Source organism: Giraffa tippelskirchi, chromosome 3 (assembly GCF_054371585.1).
Source record: "Giraffa tippelskirchi isolate mGirTip1 chromosome 3, T2T-mGirTip1v1.2.pri, whole genome shotgun sequence".
Classification (NCBI taxonomy): Eukaryota; Metazoa; Chordata; class Mammalia; order Artiodactyla; family Giraffidae; genus Giraffa; species Giraffa tippelskirchi.
This window is the reverse complement of record NC_137277.1, coordinates 186318833-186338425: the sequence shown is the minus strand read 5'-3', so window position 1 is coordinate 186338425 and position 19593 is coordinate 186318833. Positions and strand designations below refer to the sequence as shown.

Sequence of the window (19593 nt, the reverse complement as noted above, 5' to 3'; positions counted from 1 at the left end):
CATGAGTAGGGTCTAGAAGTAAATGGGAAATCTCTGTTCCTTCCTCTCAATTTTGCTCCTCTGAAAAATTAAGTCTTACGAAAAAATAAAAGAATTGAAAAGATTAAACTCCAGCTGCATGCGACAAGAGGAAACACTGTTGCATTAAAATCATTTCAGTTATATTATTGTGTATGTGTGTAAATAAAATCTGTTTTCCATTGAGGGTATAGGTCAAAAAAGTTGTGATCTAATCCATATCTAGCATCCAAGCTAATGAGCACACACGAAAAAGCTGCAAAAATATGCGAAGTGAAAAATCATAAATCAAAAAGAGAAACAGACAAATTCACCATTATAATTGGAGACTTCAACTTCCCTCTCTCCCTCTCTCCCTCTCTCTCGACAGAACAACTAGATGGAAAATCAGTGAGGGTAGAGAAGAACTCAACACCACTGACAACCAACAGGTCTAACTGACCTCTACATAATACTCCAGCCACAACAGCAGAATACACATCCTTTTCAAGTGCACATGGAACAGCTATCAAAATAGACTATATCCTGAGCCACACGCGCACACAAAAACTCAACAAATGTTTAAAGAACTTAAATCATACCAAGTGTGCTCTCTGACCAAAGAGGAATCAAATTAAAAATCAACAGCAGAGGGACTTCCCTGGTGGTTCAGTGGTTAAGAATCCACCTGTCAATGCAGGGGACACAGGTTCGATCCCTGGTCTGGGAAGATCCCACATGCCGTAGAGCAACTAAGCCCCATCACAACTACTGAAGCCCACGTGCCCTGGAGCCCGTGCTCGGCAACAAGAAAGAGAAGCCATGACAATGGAAGCCCCGTGCACCACAACTAGAGAGCTAGCCCCCACTCGCCACAACTAGAGAAAGTCCAAGCGCAGCAACTAAGATCCAGTACAGCCAAAAATAAATAAATATTTTTTTAAATAAAAAGTTAAAATAGAGACAATACCAAATTCAAGCCAAAATGTGCAGAAACCAGATCACTTATACAGTGCTTGCCAGAATATAAAATGGTACAACCACTCTGCAGAACAGTTTGGCACTTTCTTTAAAAAAAAAAAAGCCATCATTCAACCTTCAGTTGCCCTCCTGGGCATTTATGCCAGAGAAATAGACTTACACACACACAAATACATGTAAACAAATGTTCCAAGCAGCTTTATTCCTAATAGATTAAAACTGGAAACAACCTAGACGTCCTTCACCAAGTGAATGGTTAAATAAACTGCCGATGCATCTATACTATCCAAGCACCACTCTGCGACACAAAGAAACAAACTTTTGATACTTGCAACAATTTGAATGACTCTCCAGAGAATTAGGCTGAGTGTGAAGAAAATCCCCAAAGACTACATACTGTATGACTCCTATCTATGGAAATAATCAATAACCAACATGTAATAAGAGTAAAGGAGAGGTTTATTCAAGTCAAACTGAGAACCAAAGCCCAGGAGACAGCCTCACAGATCTGAGAAACTGCTGCAGAGAAGCATGGTTTTCAGCACAACTTTTTTTCTTGTCGGAACAAAGAACATCAAGCATGACAAGGGTACCTTCCTTCAAAGTATCCCCCAAAATACAGATTTGCACACAAACAGCAAGTTAGTGTGGCCTTGGCACCTAGGGAGGGACACTTATTGAAGTACTAGTGGCACTGACATCCCAGGAAGGAAGGAACCCCTGTCTCTTGCATTGGAAGGCAGATTCTTACCCACTGGACCACCCAGGAAGTCCCAAAACAGACATTCTTAAGGTCTGGACAATGCATCCATTTCTTTAATGGTTAGAGAAAAGCAAGAGTGTATGTTTGACAGGCCACAAGGCAATCTGTTCTAGTTAGCACAAAGTTCAAGCTAAACCATGTACTATATAAGTAGAATGACTTTCCCATTCCTCAGTATGTGAAAATTTCTTCCATCACTCCATCTATATAATATTCGTTGTTAAAATTTTTTAATTGGAGGACAATTGCTTTACTGTGTTGCATTAGTTTCTGCTGTACAACAGTGTGAATCAGCTATAAGTATACATATGTCCCCTCTCTCTTGAGCCTCCTTCCATCACCCCCCCATCCCACCCCTCTAGGTCATCACAGAGCTCCCTGTGCTATAAGCAACAGCTTCCCACTAGCTATTTCATACATGGTAGTGTATCTATGTCAATGTCACTCTCTCAATTTGTCCCACTCTTTCCTTCCCCTGCTGGGTCCACAATTCCATTCTCTACATCTGCATCTCTATTTTCTGTTATATAATATTCCTGGGGTGACAAAATTACAGAAATGTTGCCAGGGTCATCAGGCGTTAAGGACAGGGTGCACTGGTAAACAAGTGGGTGTGAGCAGAAAACGGCAACAAGAGGGATTCTTGAGCTGCTAGAAAGGTTCTGTATCCTGATGGCATCAATGTCAATAACTTGCATGTGATACTGAACCTTAGTTGTGCCAGATGTTTCCATGGAAGAAAACTGGGTGAAGAGTACACTGATTATTTCTTACAACTGCATGTGAATCTACAATTTCCTCAAAATTAAATGCTTAATTGTTAAAAGGAAAGGCAAGCCCAAATTCTGTATTCATTCAGATTCATCAGGCATAAAATTCGTCAAAATTTTATAACTTCTGCTCTTCAAAAGACATCCTTAAGAAAAGGAAAACGCAAGCCAAGGACTGAGGGAAAATCTTTGCAATATTTGTATCTGACAAAGGACTTCTATTCACAACATTTAGAGAACTTTTACAATACAACAAATACAATGCAATTAAAACTACAGTGAGAGAAGACTTCACAACCACTACCACTAGCATGACTAAATTGAAAAGGCTGACAATGCTAAGTGGTAGCAAAGATGTGGAGACATTGTATACTGCTGGTGGGAACACAAAATGGTACCAGTGCTTTATAAAACTGCATGGCAGTCACACCTAGATATCTACCCAAGAGATATGAAAGCATGTATTCACAAAAACAGACTTATACAGGAATGCTATTTCATAAAGCCCCAATCTAGAAACAACCCAAATACTCATCAAAAGGTGAAAGGATAAACCAATTGTGGCATATCTGTACAACCCAATGCTATTCAGCAATAAAAAGAAACAAAATATTGATATACACAAAGACATGAATGAACCTCAAAAACATCCTGCTGAGCAAAAGCAGGCAGACACAAAAGATGATACTCTATGATTCCATTTATACGAAATTCCAGGCTAAAACTCATGTAAAGTGACAGAGAAGATCAGTGGTTGCCCAAGGCTGGGAGCAGGAAGAAAACTGACTGCAAAGCAGTAGGGGGGATGTTTGGGCGCGTGATGAAATTTTTCTATTCTCTTAATTGTGGGGACGGGTATACACATCTGTCAAAATCAGACTGTACCCTGATAATGTGTTCATTTTCTTTTACATAAAATTATAACTCTATAAGGTTGATTTTTAAAAGATACAATGCTATTCTGTCTCAGATTCCACACATACACAAAAGTACTGTGTCAACTCGCTATTACAGTTTCTAAATGCTTACCTAACTCTTCCTCTCCCACGGATAACTTAAAGGTTGGCAACTGGCGGTGGTCCACGAACCACAACGTTGAGGAGCACTGCCCTACCCCACTCTGCCAACTCCTCGGGTTCTCCAACAAACCTTCGTGCAGCCTTACTTTGCAAAACTAGGTTGGACAGCTGGGAGGCAACAGCAGGGGAAAACGGAGTCCAGGGTCACTGGGTCTTGAACACCGGCTTGTGCGACAGCCGCAACACCCGGTACGTGTTGAGGCCCGGCACGTCGAAGCCCGGGGACAGCCCGTGGCGGTCGAAGGGGTAGAAGTTAACCAGCTGCCCGTGCTGGGCCTCCAGGGACAGCCAGGAGTCGCCGAGCGGGAGGGCGCACGGGAACTCGCGGGCCACGTGCAGCTGGAAGACGCGGCCCCGCACGTGGCGCAGCGTGAGCGTGCGGAAGGCGGCGGGCACCAGCGCCTCCACGCGGGGCCCGAACTGGCGCAGGCGCAGCTCGCCCGCCGGCCCAGGGCGCACGTCGTAGAAGGTCAGGTTGGAGAAGGTGAAGTAGCCGGTGAAGGGGCGCGCACTGGGCGGCGGCGCCGGGCTGAGCTCGGCCCCCCGAAGGGCCCTCTCCATGGCCGGCAGGAGCACGTCGTAGGCCTGCGCCACCAGGTCGGGCCCGGGCGGCCGCGGCCCGGCCAGGAGCAGCGTGAGACCCAGGCGCAGCGGCGGCACCAGGGAGAAGGTGGCAGCGTAGCCGTCCAGCTCGCCGTCCTTGCGCACCACGCGGTAGCCCCGCTGCGCGTGGAACTCCCACGGCGTGCCCGTCTCGTTGGCGAAGTAGGCGCCCGGGCAGGCCAGCAGCGGCGCCAGCAGCGTCTTGGACGCGTCCGGCCGCAGGAGCCGCTGGGACCCGCCGCCCAGGAGCACCATGGCCAGCTTGGCCAGGTCAGCGGGGGTGGAGTACATCTGGCCTGACGGCCGGTACCAGCCCAGGTCGTAGAGAGGTGCCGGCCGCCCGCTACCATAAAAGCCCACTGCCAACCGGGCACGCACAGGAGGCGTCAGGTCAAAGCCCGTGTCTGCCATCCCCAGCGGCTCCAGGACCTTCTCCAAGATCCAACGCTGGTAGTCACCCTGTACGGTGTGGGCTGCCAGGACGTGGGCCAGAAGCGAGAAGGCCAGCGTGCTGTAATGGCATCTGAAAGAGGAAGGGTGGAAGCTGGCATGCAGCCTAGGATGGGCATCGCCAGGCTCCAAGTAACCCCTTCCCACTTGCTACGATTGTCTGAAAAGCCTTCCGAATTTCATTTTACCAGGTGGACAGGAAAGGAACCTGCTTCACTGCATCAGAGATGGTCAGACCTAGCAGAGACTTCGGAGATCATTGAATAAGACTCAGTATCCTACCTCTCGGAGAAGGCAATGGCACCCCACTCCAGTACTCTTGCCTGGACAATCCCATGGACAGAGGAGCCTGGTGGGCTACAGTCCATGGGGTCGCTAAGAGTCGGACACGACTGAGCAACTTCACTTTCACTTTTCCCTTTCATGCACTGGAGAAGGAAATGGCACCCCACTCCAGTATTCTTGCCTGGAGAATCCCAGGGACGGCGGAGCCTGGTGGGCTACAGTCCATGGGGTCGCTAAGAGTCGGACACGACTGAGCGACTTCACTTTCACGTTTCCCTTTCATGCACTGGAGAAGGAAATGGCAACCCACTCCAGTGTTCTTGCCTGGAGAATCCCAGGGACGGTGGAGCCTGGTGGGCTGCCGTCTATGGGGTTGCACAGAGTCGGACACGACTGAAGCGACTTAGCAGCATTCTACCTCTAGAAAAGAGGAAGGCCCAGAGAGAGGCAGAGAATTGCCCAGGGTGACACAGCAGACTGGCAAAGACCTAGGCTTAGCAGTGCACCTGAGAAAGTTCTAAAACAAGTCTACTTGGTCCTTTACACATTAGTATAATTTAATTTATCAGGAAAACGAGCCTCAGACTGCTGGGATTGGGTGGCGCAAGTAATGATAGTGATCATATAGCTCAAGGATAGCAACTAGGGGGCAAGATCTCACCCCCTTCTTCCCAGCCATGGCAGACACCAATAATCAATAGGGAGTCGCTTTTCTTTCCCAGAGCACATGCTGTTTCAGAATCTCTAAAATAGTGCCTCAGGAAGGCACAGGAATGGGTGAAAATGCACAAATGCTATTAGACATTCCTGAACTCTAGCCCAGGCTCCTTTTTTTTTGCAGGTAAGAAAAGTGAAGTTCACAGAAGCAGATGCTTCCTCCAGGGTCGCTTAGGAAGTTAGTGTCAGAGCTGGAAGGAGTACTCTAGCCTACAGACAGCTAAGTCTTAGATCCTTTCTTCCTTAAGAGAAGTGGACCCTGAGGTTCAGCATTTGGAGATGCAAAGGGGCAAATTTGGAAAAAGGGCACTTGCCCAGGGCCTAGAAGGGGGCATCTGAGGCAAGAGAGTGCCCGCTGTCCTCTGTCCAGCTCACAGCCCCACTGCTCCAGGCACCCAGCTTCTCTGTTCAGTGGCTACCCCAGCTTTCCACTCCCTATCTCATCAGCATCCCGTTTATTTTCCAGCACTTGGAAAAAGCTGTATTTATCTTGTTTATCTGTTTAGCAGTAAGAATGTTCACTGTTCACTGGCAAGAATGCAAACTCCATGTGGAGGCACTGAGGGGATCTGTTCGCTGCTGTTTCTCAGGTTTGCACATTCCAAGCACAGAGTAGGTGCTCAATAAATGTTGAGTTGATTCATCGAAAGAACTTGAGATTCAAACGGAACTGGTTCTGGGCCCGGCTCCCCCACTGCCTTGCTCTGCCATCCGTCCATGAGCCTCAGTCTCCCCAGATGTGGAACAGGGGTTGTCAGGCATCCCTGAGGTCTTTCCTGGCTCTGACCACCTACGACGATATGGTTACACGGGCTGTCTCCCAGGATGGGTGTGTGCCCTTGTCAGGTTCCTGGCATTGGCAGGGCATCAGGGCTCACCCCTCACCTGGTTCCTGGATCTGCCACCAGCACATCATCCTTGAGCAGGTTCAGGGCCTCCTGAGTGCTGCCCCGCCACAACAGCGAAGTGGAGCGGAGCCTTCGGGGCAGCCCTAGGGAGGAGCCATAGTCAGATTTGCTGGGTCAGCTGAGGGTGGGGTGGGGGGGCCCCTCGGTGTACCGCTCCCCCACTTTCCATGGGTTGAAAGATAACGACAAAAGCAGCTTTTTAAAAAAAAAGAAAGAAAGCCTCTAGCATGGACTCTAATCCTGCCTGTGTTTTGTGTCTTTTGTTGTGGTTGTGTGTGTGTGTGTGTGTGTGTGTGTTTTGCTGTACTGTGCAGCATGTGGGATCCTTAGTTCCCCAACCAGGGATCCAACCCATGCCCCTGCAATGGAAGTATGGAGTCTTAACCACTGGACCACCAGGGAAGTCCCCTGCCAGTGTTTTGTTGGGCAAGCCACTTAACCTCTCTGAGCCAGAGTCCCCTCATCTGTAACAGGATGGAAATAATTCCCATCATGGTGCTGGTGTGAGGATTCAGTGAAATAAAATGCTGAGCATGCTTATCATCAACCACAGACCTTCGGTTCCATAAAATGTTTGAGGTTGCTGCCCAAATATGTCTTGTGGAACTGACTCCTCTGACCACTTGGGATTTTCTGATTTTGGATGTGACAATACGGGAAGGCTCACGGAATTAGGATTCTTCCCATCCATTCACTCAACAATAGTGTTCAAGCATCTGTTCTGTTTCAAAGGCTGTTCTGGGTACTGGGACTCAGTGGCAAGCCACACAAAGTCTCTGCCCATGTGGAGTCTGCATTCTAGCAGAGGAGACAGACAAGAAGCAAATAAATATTCATGCTGTTGAGGGACATAATTACATGTGTGAAAGGAAGGATTGTTATTTTATACAAAGTGGTCAGAGGAAGGCATCACAGGGAAAATGACTTGAGCGGGTGAGACCTGGAGGAGGTGAGGGAGTGAGCCACACACTTCTGTGAGGAAAGAATGTCTCAGGCAGAGGGGACAGCAGATGCAAAGGTCCTGAGGCGGAAATGTTTGAGGATCCACAGGAAGCAGCCAGTGTGGCTGGAGAGGGGTGAGAAAAGGAGAGGCTTTAGAGATGAGACAGATTGGGGGTGCAGGCACAAGACCTGTAGGGTACTATAGGATACTAGAAGGACTTGGTCTCTTCTCTAATTGGGATGGGGCTAAAGGGTTTGAGCAGAGGAATGATATAATCTGACGTATATCAGGGTAGCTTTGACTGCTATGTGAAAGCAGACGTTGGGGGCGGGGGGCAATGGCAGACACAGAGAAACCTGTGAGGAGACTTGCAAAAGTCCATGTTGAAATGATGGTGGATTGGATGCGTGAGTAGGGGCTGGGTTCTGAACATATTTTGATAGTGGAGCCAACAGAATTTGCTACTGGGGGGTATGGAGGGTATGGAGGGTATGGGAGTGAGAGGTTCCAGGGATAACTAACTCCCAGGCTCTCGGCCTGAACAACTGGGGGCTGACGTCCCAAGCCTGGGTTTAAATTCTGACTCTAGAACTTCTTGCTGTGTGACCACAAACCATGTGCTTTACCTCTCGGAGCCTCTATTTGCTCACTGTAAAGTGGGCTGAAGCACCTGCAGTGATTTCCCTGGGAGCTGTTGCAGGACTTGACTAAGAATTCATGAAAAGCTCAGAATGGGAGAAAGCTCCAGACTAGGGAGGCCAATCATAAAAGACAGTGGGAGCCTGTAAGTTATTCAGACAGCCCTGTGGTCAGCTGGTCCCGCTGGGACTGAGAGAAGACATGTAGGGTGTTTTGAAAATGACCACCAACACTTTAGAGAGCCCTGTGCTGGGTTCCTTGGCTGCAGATGAAGAAGAGTCCACAATGTACCCCTAGAGGGAGCCATAGGGTCAGGTTAGAACCAGGAGTGGATTTAATAGGAGGTTCATAGAGCAAAGCCCAACCCCTTCCAAGGCCTGTATCTAAGTTTGAATTTATAATATTGTGAAAGTGAAAGTCCCTCCGTTGTGTCCCACTCTTCGCGACCCCATGGACTATACAGTCCAATGCAAAGAAATAGAGGAAAACAACAGAATGGGAAAGACTAGAGATCTCTTCAACAAAATTAGAGATACCAAGGGAACATTTCATGCAGATGGGCTCGATAAAGGACAGAAATGGTATGGACCTAACAGAAGCAGAAGATATTAAGAAGACGTGGCAAGAATACACAGAAGAACTGTACAAAAAAGATCTTCACGACCCAGATAATCACGATGGTGTGATCACTCACCTAGAGCCAGACATCCTGGAATGTGAAGTCAAGTGGGCCTTAGAAAGCATCAGTACGAACAAAGCTAGTGGAGGTTATGGAATTCCAGTTGAGCTAATCCTGAAAGATGATGCTGTGAAAGTGCTGCACTCAATATGCCAGCAAATCTGGAAAACTCAGCAGTGGCCACAGGACTGGAAAAGGTCAGTTTTCATTCCAATCCCAAAGAAAGGCAATGCCAAAGAATGCTCAAACTACCGCACAATTGTACTCATCTCACACGCTAGTAAAGTAATGCTCAAAATTCTCCAAGCCAGGCTTCAGAAATACGTGAACCGTGAAATTCCAGATGTTCAAGCTAGTTTTAGAAAAGGCAGAGGAACCAGAGATCAAATTGCCAACATCCGCTGAATCATCGAAAAAGCAAGAGAGTAACAGAAAAACATCTATTTCTGCTTTATTTGACTGTGTGGATCACAACAAACTGTGGAAAATTCTGAAAGAGCTGGAAATACCAGACCACCTGACCTGTCTCTTGAGAAACCTATATGCAGGTCAGGAAGCAACAGTTAGAACTGGACATGGAACAACAGACTGGTTCCAAATAGGAAAAGGAGTACGTCAAGGCTGTATATTGTCACCCTGCTTATTTAACTTATATGCAGAGTACATCATGAGAAATGCTGGGCTGGAGGAAGCACAAGCTGGAATCAAGATTGCCCAGAGAAATATCAATAACCTCAGATATGCAGATGACACCACCCTTATGGCAGAAAGTGAAGAACTAAAAGCCTCTTGATGAAAATGAGAGAGGAGAGTGAAAATTTTGGCTTAAAGCTCAACATTCAGAAAACTAAGATCATGGCATCCAGTACCATCACTTCATGGCAAATAGATGGGGAAACAGTGGAAACAGTGTCAGACTTTATTTTTTGGGCTCCAAAATCACTGCAGATGGTGATTGCAGCCATGAAATTAAAAGACGCTTACTCCTTGGAAGGAAAGTTATGACCAACCGAGACAGCATATTAAAAAGCAGACACATTACTTTGCCAACAAAGGTCCATCTAGTCAAGGCTGTGGTTTTTCCAGTGGTCATGTATGGATGTGAAAGTTGGACTGTGAAGAAAGCTGAACACGGAAGAATTGATGCTTTTGAACTATGGTGTTGGAGAAGACTCTTCAAAGTCCCTTGGACTGCAAGGAGATCCAACCAGTCCATCCTAAAGGAGATCAGCCCTGGGTGCTCATTGGAAGGACTGATGTTGAAGCTGAAACTCCAATTCTTTGGCCACCTGATGCGAAGAGTTGACTCATCGGAAAAGACCCTGATACTGGGAAGGATTAGGGGAAGGAGAAGGGGACGACAGAGGATGAGATGGCTGGATGGCATCACCGACTCAATGGACATGAGTTGGGTAGACTCCGGGAGTTGGTGATGGACAGGGAGGCCTGGCTTACTGCGGTTCATGGGGTTGCAAAGAGTCAGACACGACTGAGCAACTGAACTGAACTGAACTGAACTCATTTTACAGAGGAGAAAAACAAGGCTCAGAGAGGTTACATGATTTTCCCAAGATAACACAGCTAGGAGGCAGAGTTGGAATTTCAGTGCTTGTGACCTTAGCCACTGGGCCACCCTCCCCTGATCGTGTTCTCCCTAGGCAATTTCAGGAGGTTGCATTCTCTGGCTGAGGCTCAGGTTCACCATCGGCTAATGGAAGTGAAAACCAGCCATGTCCATAGACTGAGACCTCAGGCCTGAACACACTTTGTAAAATGATGAAATAGTAGGCACTTGTGATGAATTCCTACCATCTAGATGGGTTGATGACTGAAAACTGGAACAATAGAAGGCATTTCGGGGTGGTACACGTGGTGCCTGCCTTCTCCCCCTTGGCTGGGACAGTCACCAGAGATCACAGACCCCCTCCCACCCATTCTTGCCCAATTCCTCTCCACTGACTTTTGTCTTCCAGCATCCCAGCCTGCCCTTGCCCTTCCACCATGGAGACTTCATCTTGGCTTGTTAGCACATCTTTTATCATTATTCTTTTTAAGTAGTTTTTAATAAATAATTCATTTACATGATTCAAAATCCCAAAGACACCAAAGGGTACACAATGAAAAATGTTCCTCCCCCTCTTCTCCCCAGCCACCAAGTTCCTCTCCCTGGAGGCAACCCAATGGTTTAATTTCTATTTTCCTTCCAAAGATATGTGATGCACGTTCATATATATACACAGACACACACACTTAATGTATGTGTATATATATATATATATATATATATATATATATATATATATACATGTTATATGATATGTACATTACATGTGAAAACAGAGCAGAGGGTGGGCCCAGCCTGGCTGGGTGAGAACATGCTTCTTGGTTCCCCCATCTGAAAGGGTTTGGGCTGAGCTAGATCAAGTTCAGAGCCACTCACCTGACAGCTGGCTGGCCATCCTTCGGAGGGTGACAGGTGAAGGCCTTGGGGCTGGGCCCACCTCCTCCAGCCCATCCACCAGACTCTTTTGTTGGGGGGCTGATGCCATACCCAGGGGGTTGTTAATGGTGAAGGTGCTGGCGTACCGCTCCAGAGGGTCATCTAGAGAGGCCACGATGCCCTCTTCCCACAGACGGTACAGCATCAGGACAGGAAAGATCTTGGAGACGCTGGAGATCCTGGACAATGAGAGGCACAAGGGTGCAGCGGGCATCGTTGACTCCACCAGCCACCTCTACCCTGCACCCCCAGCCTCCACCTTTCTGGTATAATCAGGAAAGCGCTGTGTGTATGTGAGCTCAGCCGCTTCAGTTGCATCTGACTCTTTGTGACCACATGGGCTGTAACCCGCCAGGCTCCTCTGTCCATGGGATTCTCCAGGCAAGAATACCAGAGTGGGTTGCCATGCCCTCCACCAGGGGATCTTCCTGACCCAGGGATCAAACTTGTGTCTTCTGCATTTCCTGCATTGCAGCCAGATTCTTTAGCCACTGAGCCACCTGAGAAGCCCAGGAAAGCACTGAGTCCACCCTTATTCACCGTCTCAGATGGAAATCCACAAGCCTCTGTGGAATGCCATCGAGATGCTTGAGAACATAGCAGAGGCAATGAGGCTGGGCCAGATGGACACCCATGAGCATCTCCCCGACGCCAGGCCCTCACCAGGAACTCCCCACTCTGGGACAGACCTGAGTTGAGATCATAACTCTGCCTCTCGCCAGCTGAGTTGCCTTGGAAAAAATACTAGACTTTTCTGAGATTTAATTTCGTTGCCTTGTTTCATGGATTTTAGAAAGGATTGAACAAGATTATGCGTGCAAGGTGCTTAGCAACATACCTGGCAGGTAGTAAGTGCTCAACAGGTGATTTGTTGTTGTTTGGTCGCTCAGTCGTGTCCGACTTGCGACCCCATGGACTAGCCCACCAAGCTCCTGTGTCCATGGGATTTCCCAGACAAGGAGTGGATTGCCATTTCCTTCTCAATGGGATCTTCCTGACCCAGGGATCATACCCGTGTCTTCTGCTTGGCAAGCAGATTCTTTATCACTAAGCTACCAGAGAAGCCCTCAATAGGTGATCGCAAATATAATTGTTGTCCCCTGGCTGACACATAGCAGGTGCAGCGTGACTGGAACCGCTGTAATCCTCACAAGAATCCCTGGGAGCAACTGCATTCACTTCGCACCGTGAGGGTGGAGGATCCTACAGGCAGCACCCAGGAGGGGAGGCTCTGGGTGTGGCCCAAGTTACTTCCACCGGGCCACTGCTGCTGACTGTCAGAAACCTGGCTGGAGGACCCAGGCACCGGCTACAGCTCCTCTGTGAAACGGACGAGGGGTAGGGTGGAACACAAGGGGGCCTTTTCTAGTTTGGGAGCTTTGGGGCTAAGGACCCTCCAGAAGGGATTCCTTCCTGACGTGTTACCCTGTGGTGTGATGTTAGGCCCTCACTGGTCCACTGTGGACCTCAGTCTCCTCGTCTATGAAACTGCCAAGACTTAAGAAAGGGCCCTGGTAGCACAGATCCACCCCCCCTCACCCAGTCGTAATTCTCATTAGTCCTCCTACCTCCCAAGTCCCCCTCGTCCTCCCCTCCCTCGCCCCCTCCACAGGACCCTGGTGGTCCCCCAGCTGACCGGTACATGGTGTACTCATTGGGGGGCCCAGAAGCCGGGTCTGAACCATTCTTCTTCCCGAAGTTCCCAGTCCAGAGCACGGTGTCATTGTGGACGACAACGGCAGACATGGCAGCCAGGCCCGGGGCAGACAGGGCCTGGCGGAGGATCCTGTCCACCTGGGAAGAGAAGAGTGGGCGGCTCAGAGTACACGTGTCCTTCTCCCCACCAAGCCCTTCCACCACCCCCTGCACACAGCACCCACTCTCTAGCTCCCCTCTGTTCTCCCCGCCAGTGGCTGGGAGGGAGCCCCGTGAGCCTCCAGACCTTGGGCTGTCAAACTATGTCCCGTGAGGTCGGCCACCACCCCTGCAATCAGAGCAGATCCCCTGGAATCTGTTTTGTAAGTAAGGTTTCCTCGTAAGATTTTCATTCAGAGAAACATTTCCTTGGAAATATATAAGAGGAAGGAGGGGTTAAGACCACTGATCTAATCAAACCCTTGTCTGATGCCCTAGAAAGCCTTCAGTAGGCCCAATCTAGGGCTTTCCCTGGTGGCTCAGCAGTAAAGAATCTGCCTGCAGTGCAGGAGATGTGGGTTCGAACCCTGGGTTGGGAAGATCCCCTGGAGAAGAAAATGGCAACCCACTCCAGCATTCTTGGGAAATCCCGTGGACAGAATAGTCCATGGAGTAACAAGGAGTCGGATGCAACTTAGCAACTAAATGACAAAGCCTAGTCTGACCCCCAGCGTTGGAGAATTCAGTACTTGTAGATGGCCCCTAACGCTCTCTTTGAACATTTGTTGGAAATATTAATACTTCATTATTTTTGGTGGGGAAAGCAATGGCAACCCACTCCAGTGTTCTTGCCTGGAGAATCCCAGGGACGGGGGAGCCTGGTAGGCTGCCATCTATGGGATTCCACACAGTCGGACACGACTGAAGCGACTTAGCTGCAGCAGCAGCATTATTTTCGGTGATGAAGTTTAATGATGATTAACTGCTAACACTTACTGGACATTTAGAATGTGCCAGACACAATACAAAATGCTGTTCATACCTTGTCTCACTTAATCCTCATAATAAGTCAGTGCTGATTTCCCCCCGTTTTAACAGGTGAGAATGTCTGAGATAGGAAGCGACTTGCCCCAGTGGCTCATGGCTGGGGGAATCGGGATTGGAAACCCATGCTCATTCCAGCATCTCCTGGCCAAGAGATTTGACATCCCCTGAACTGAGTTCAGTCTACCTGTAGTTTCCACCCCTGGACTAACTTTTCCTCTGATTTATTCATTTTTGGCTGCACTGGGTCTCTGTGGCCGTGAGGGCTCTCTCTAGTTGCGGCACGCTGGCTTCTCACCACGTCAGCCTCTCTTGTTGGGGAGGATGGGCTCTAGGCACATGGGTTCTATTGCTCCCCGGCCTGTGGGATCTTCCTGGACCGTGTCTCCTGCATTAGCAGGTGGATTCTTAACCACTGGACCACCAGGGAAGCCCACCTGTTCTGACTTTGCCTCAGTTTCCTCCTCTTTAGGGTTTCGCAAGGTGATACCATAAAGGTAAGTTAGCACACCGCGTGGCATATGCCAGGTTCTCATGAGAAGGCAGCTACAGTTATTATTGTTGCTGTATTTTTTTAATTAGTATCACCCCTGGGGGGCAAATAGCAGCCTTCTGCTCTGTCTCCCTCACAAAAGCTTCTTGTGTATTTGCAGGCAGGGACTGTGACTCTCTGAGCTGGCCCACGCCTGCTCTTACGTGAACACATCACCCTCCTTTCCTTCATCTGTCCCACAGACTGGATTCCAAACCCTTCCCCACCGCCACCACCTCCAGGCTGCTGCACATACACTCCTTTTTTAAAAAATTTTTATTAGGGTATAGTTGCTTTACAATGTTGGGTTAGTTTCTGCAGTACAGCAAAGTGAATCAGCCATACATAGACATATATCCCCTCTCTTTTGGATTTCCTTCCCATTTAGGTCACCGCAGAGCACTGAGCAGAGTTCCTTGTGCCATACAGTCGGTTTTCATTTTATACACAGGAGCCTATATATGCCACCGCCAGTCTCCCCGTTCATCCCAACCTCTCTATCCTCCTGGTATCCATACATTTGGTTTGTACTCTACGTCTGCGTCTCTGTTTCTGCTTTCCAAATAAGTTCATCTATATCATTTTTCTAGATTTCACATTCTGATCTTTATGTCTCTTAAGGTGAGATCAAGTCAGTCAATCGTAAAGGAAATCAGTCCTGAATATTCATTGGAAGGACTGATGCTGAAGCTGATGCTCCAATACTTTGACCACCTGATGCAAAGAGCTGAGTCATTTGAAAAGACCCTGATGCTGGGAAAGATTGAGGGCAGGAGGAGAAGGGGACGACAGAGGATGAGATGGTTGGATGGCATCACCGACTCAATGGACAAGAGCTTGAGCAAGCTCTGAGAGATAGTGAAAGACAGGGAAGCCTAGCGTACTGCAGTCCAGGGGGTCACAAAGAGTCAGACAGGACTGAGCGACTGAACTGACTGATTGAAGGTGTGTGACCCCAGTGAGCGGGGATCTCAACGGCACAGGCTAGACCTGACTGACAGCGCCCTCTAGTGTCAGGCCATCCTGCAATGGTAAGCGTTGTGATGTGGGGTGTTGGTTGCTGTTCAGTCGCTCAGTTATGTCCCACTCTTTATGATCCCATGGACTGCAGCACACCAGGCTCCCCTGTCCTTCACTCTCTCCCAGAGTTTGCTCAAATTCATGTCTATTGAGTAGGTGATGCTATCTATCTCATCCTCTGCCACCCCCTTCTCTTTTTGCCTTCCATCTTTCCCAGCATCAGGGTCTTTTCCAATAAGTCGGCTCTTCGCATCAGATGGCCAAAATATTTTAGCTTCAGCTTCAGCCTCAGTCCTTCCAATGAGAATTCAGGGTTGATTTCCTTTAGGACTGACTGGTTTGATCTCCTTGCAGTCCAAGGGACCCTCAAGAGTCTTCTCCAGCCCCACAATTAGAAAGCATCAATTCTTCGGTGCTCAGCCTTCTTTATGGTCCAACTCTCACATCTACACCTGACTACTGGAAAAGCCATAGCTTTGACCAGATGGACCTTTGTTGTCAAAGTGACATCTCTGCTTTTTAATACACTGTCTAGTTTTGTCATAGCTTTTTTCCCAAGAAGCAAGCATCTTTTAATTTCATGGAGTGTCTTTAATCATATTACAATGGCTCTGTGAGCCTCCCCACCTCATCTTTCTCCACCTCCAGTTATGGCCCCCACTAGACTGAACTTCCTTGTAATTCTCTACATGTGTCTTGTAATGACTCTGCTGCCTCTGGGCCTTTGCACATGCTGTTCCCTCTATCTGGAGCACAGCCTCCACACCCCCAAGCTCCCTCACTATACACACACATATCCTCTGGGTATCTCCTACCTGCTCAGCTCTCAGTTTAGACACCACTTCCTCCAGAAGTCTTCCCAAGTCCATGACCCCTAAACTTTCCCTGTCCTCACTCTTGCCCTTGTGATACTTATTATGTTGACTGTTCTCTTCACCCCAGACCAGTAGCTCCTTCAGAGCAGGACAGTGTCTTCTTTCTGCCATACCGCTGGTGTGTAGGACGGAGCAAGTGCTCAAGAATTATATGTTGAATGAATGAATGCCACTATCAGTGCAGAGGGCATGCCCTCCCCTTCATCAGCCTGGCCTAGCCTACAGAGTCAGTTCTCTCCTGGGTCATCACTGACCTTTTCCAGGGCCTCCTTCAACACAGGGAGGGGATGGGCCAGGGGCACAGGCTCAGGGTGCCGGGGACACATCCTCACGGGGGCAGAGGTCACCTCTGGTCCCAAGGAACCTGGAGGGAACATCACGTAGTGAGTGAAGGACAGAGATCAGGATAGGAGTCTAGGGGTCATCGTAGAGGAGGTGGGAAGGTGGCAGCAAGTGCCAGCCTCATGCTCTAGGGCCAGCCCTCCAAGCTGGCACCCCCTCACCACAAGGTGAGTAGGGTAGAGCCCTGGGCAGTCAAGGGCAAAGGGTAGAGCCCGCCTGGGAGGAGACAGCACAGTCCCACACTCACCACCTGTGGCTTGGCCTTCGAGAGACCAGTCAGGCCACAGGTGCCATTGGCAGCCCTTCTGTCTCATATGTCCAGGCTCCTCCCTCTGTATAGTCAGCAGACTTAGGTTCCAGCTCCGAGGGGCAGCCACAGCGACATCTCTATCTGCACCCCTTTCTCCAGCTCTGATTACATATCTGGATGGAGAAGTGGACTCAGGGCCCTGCTGAGGATCCAGACCTAAACCACCAGGAAAGACTCATTCCATCCCCAGAGCTGTGCGTCCGGGCATCTGGGTTTGAGTCCCATCCTGCTTTTGTCCTGGCGTATGCTTCCTTGCAACCTCAGAGGGAAGGTATGGAACTTGGCAGGACAGGATTCAGGCTTGAGACCATCTCTATGGCCCCCAGACCTCCCCGCATCTTCTAAGGACGGTGTAGGGTGGCAAGAGTGTGAGAACCTCCCAAGAGTACAAGATCCAGCCTTTCCCAAACCTTCCAGGGACTTACTTCCCTGGTGGTCCAGTGGTTAAGACTGTACTTCCACTGCAGGGGTGCAGGTTCTAGCCCTGGTTAGGGAACAAAGACTCTGCATGTTGTGTAACACAGCCAAAAAACAATAAAAATTATTTTTTTAAAAATGTGCCAGCAGGTCTTGTGTCTGGTGAGGTGCTTTAAAAAAAAAAAGAAAAGGTTCACTTAAATAAACCTTCCACTGCCTCCCAAGACCACCCAGAACTGGGAGAAGACCCCCTGATGGAGGTTCACTGTGGCCACAAGCTGTTGAGACCCTCCCACCTCCTGAATCAGAGGGGCTGCGTGACTTGTTTTGGTGGAAAGAATGAGGTTGAATTGATTGTGCACCTCCCAAAGCTAGACCTTAATCCGCCTTTGCTGCTTTGGAATACTTCCCTCTCGTGGACAAGCCTGGGATAGCGACCTTGAGAGGGAAAATCCACATGGGGGAGAGGTCCACTGAACTTGCTTGCATTGGAGAACCCAGGTTAGACCAGCAGCAGAACTGCCAGCCAGCGTATAGAATCACGAGAAATGATAAATCACTCTGTTTGAAGCCAGTAGGTTTAGGTGGTTTGTTACTCAGCATCAGATGATATGGTCCCAAGCAGGAAAATCACAAACCTTACAAAAGATTCCTCAACAGCTTCGTCCTCATTGTTATTAAGAATAACCTCTCAGGTGATGCCTGTGTGAGCATGAGGCTACAGATCACTGTAGTCAGTGGACCCGGGATAGTTCCATAAACTGTTTCCCATTTGTGACAAATTAAGTACAAAATTTGAGAGAAAAACATTCAGAAACTTTTATAGCAGTTTGTCAGAGTAATTCTGTGAATGTTGAATCTAATTACTCAAAACCTGGACTTCTATCTTGTAGTCGTTCTTTTTCATTTATTTCCCCTAACATAACTCATTTTTTAATTTATTTCATAAGGCTGGTCTGCCACGGATTGGTAGTTTGATAGTTTGAGAAGCACGGCCCTGGAGAACAGGCCAACCTACCCACTTGGGGACTATTTGCTAGAGGGACTGAGAAGCCCTTGATAAAGGAATTTACCCTAGAAAGAAAAGGTTGGCTGGGAGAGGAAGAAGCTGGCATTTCTGCAAAAATCTGCGGGATTCTGGGAGCCCAGGCCACCTTGTTGAGCTGTTGGCATCTGTAACACAGGATGACTCAGAGAAATGGAGAGAGACATTCTCCCCAACTGCCCCTGAGACCTGGGACTCTGGACCATTCGGGATCCCAGCAGGCCGATGGGTCCAGGGGTTGCTATAGCAACAGAGGGCCAGGCTGTTACCTGCCCTGGAGGTTCATTTGTTGAGCCTTAACCAGCCCAGGATGGAGAGGTCAAGAAATGGCAGCTGCTGTCCACGAACACCAGCACATGTTCCTCCCAGGGTCTTAGCTGAAGCTGGAGGAGTGCCTCTAATGGGAGGTAGAGCCTGGAGATTTCACCCTGGGGGCTGAAGGCAGAGCAAGAGAAACTCGGCACTTTGTCAGGGGGTACCCTGAGTTTTACCCACCCCACCCCCAGAGTCAGTGGCTTAGGAAAACCCCAGGGGCGTTAGGATCCTCAGGTTATACAGAAGGGCATCGAGGCACAGAAGGAGGTCCAAAGATGCACAGTTCGTGAGAGCTAGAGTCCGCACGGAGACCAGAGCACCTGAGTCTGAATCTGTGGTCCTCCCTCAGGTCAGGAGTGGCAACTCAAAACCCACGGGGACCTCCGGGGACAGGGAGTGACTTGGGGAGGCTCCGGCACTCACCGGTCTTCAGCTTGGGGAGGTAGTACTGCCACAGGAAGCAGCCAGTCATGAGCGCAGAGAGCACGAAGAAAAAGCTGCAGGAAGCCGGCAAAAGCCACTTCTTCTTCACTTTTAGCAAACTGAGCTGCCGGCCAGCCTGGAAGGGGAAGGGCAAAGCAGGCCCACAGGGAGGGTCAGCAACGGGGAGGAGAGAGGAAGCCACCCCGGCCTGGCCCTTCCTATGCCTTAGGTTCACCCAGTCATCGGGGAGCCCACAGCTTGGGGTGAGTTTCGCACCTGTAAAACCAAGCACCTCCCCAGTACGGCCCCTTCGACAGCTCT

General features: G+C 49.1%; 1 protein-coding gene across 1 annotated transcript; it reads right to left on the bottom strand.

Annotated features, from left to right (window-relative positions):
• Nucleotides 1-3201: 3201 nt before the first annotated feature.
• On the bottom strand, nucleotides 3202-19336 carry LACTBL1 (lactamase beta like 1). Its single transcript, XM_081574544.1, has 6 exons — nucleotides 19273-19336; nucleotides 16675-16784; nucleotides 12951-13108; nucleotides 11255-11493; nucleotides 6531-6636; nucleotides 3202-4716 (listed from the first exon to the last, which is right to left on the bottom strand). Exons 1-6 carry the CDS (start codon nucleotides 19319-19321, stop codon nucleotides 3735-3737), a joined length of 1644 nt encoding a protein of 547 aa, XP_081430670.1. The 5' UTR covers nucleotides 19322-19336; the 3' UTR covers nucleotides 3202-3734.
• Between the last annotated feature and the right edge of the window lie 257 nt (nucleotides 19337-19593).

Excerpts from the sequence above, each read along its gene's own strand:
- LACTBL1 (XM_081574544.1), bottom strand. The coding sequence starts at position 19,321 with ATGACTGGCTGCTTCCTGTGGCAGTACTACCTCCCCAAGCTGAAGACC. Across the intron at positions 11,494-12,950 it reads AATGAGTACACCATGTACCG|GATCTCCAGCGTCTCCAAGA; the intron begins GTCAGCTGGGGG and ends CTCATTGTCCAG. Across the intron at positions 4,717-6,530 it reads GTGGCAGATCCAGGAACCAG|ATGCCATTACAGCACGCTGG; the intron begins GTGAGGGGTGAG and ends TTCCTCTTTCAG.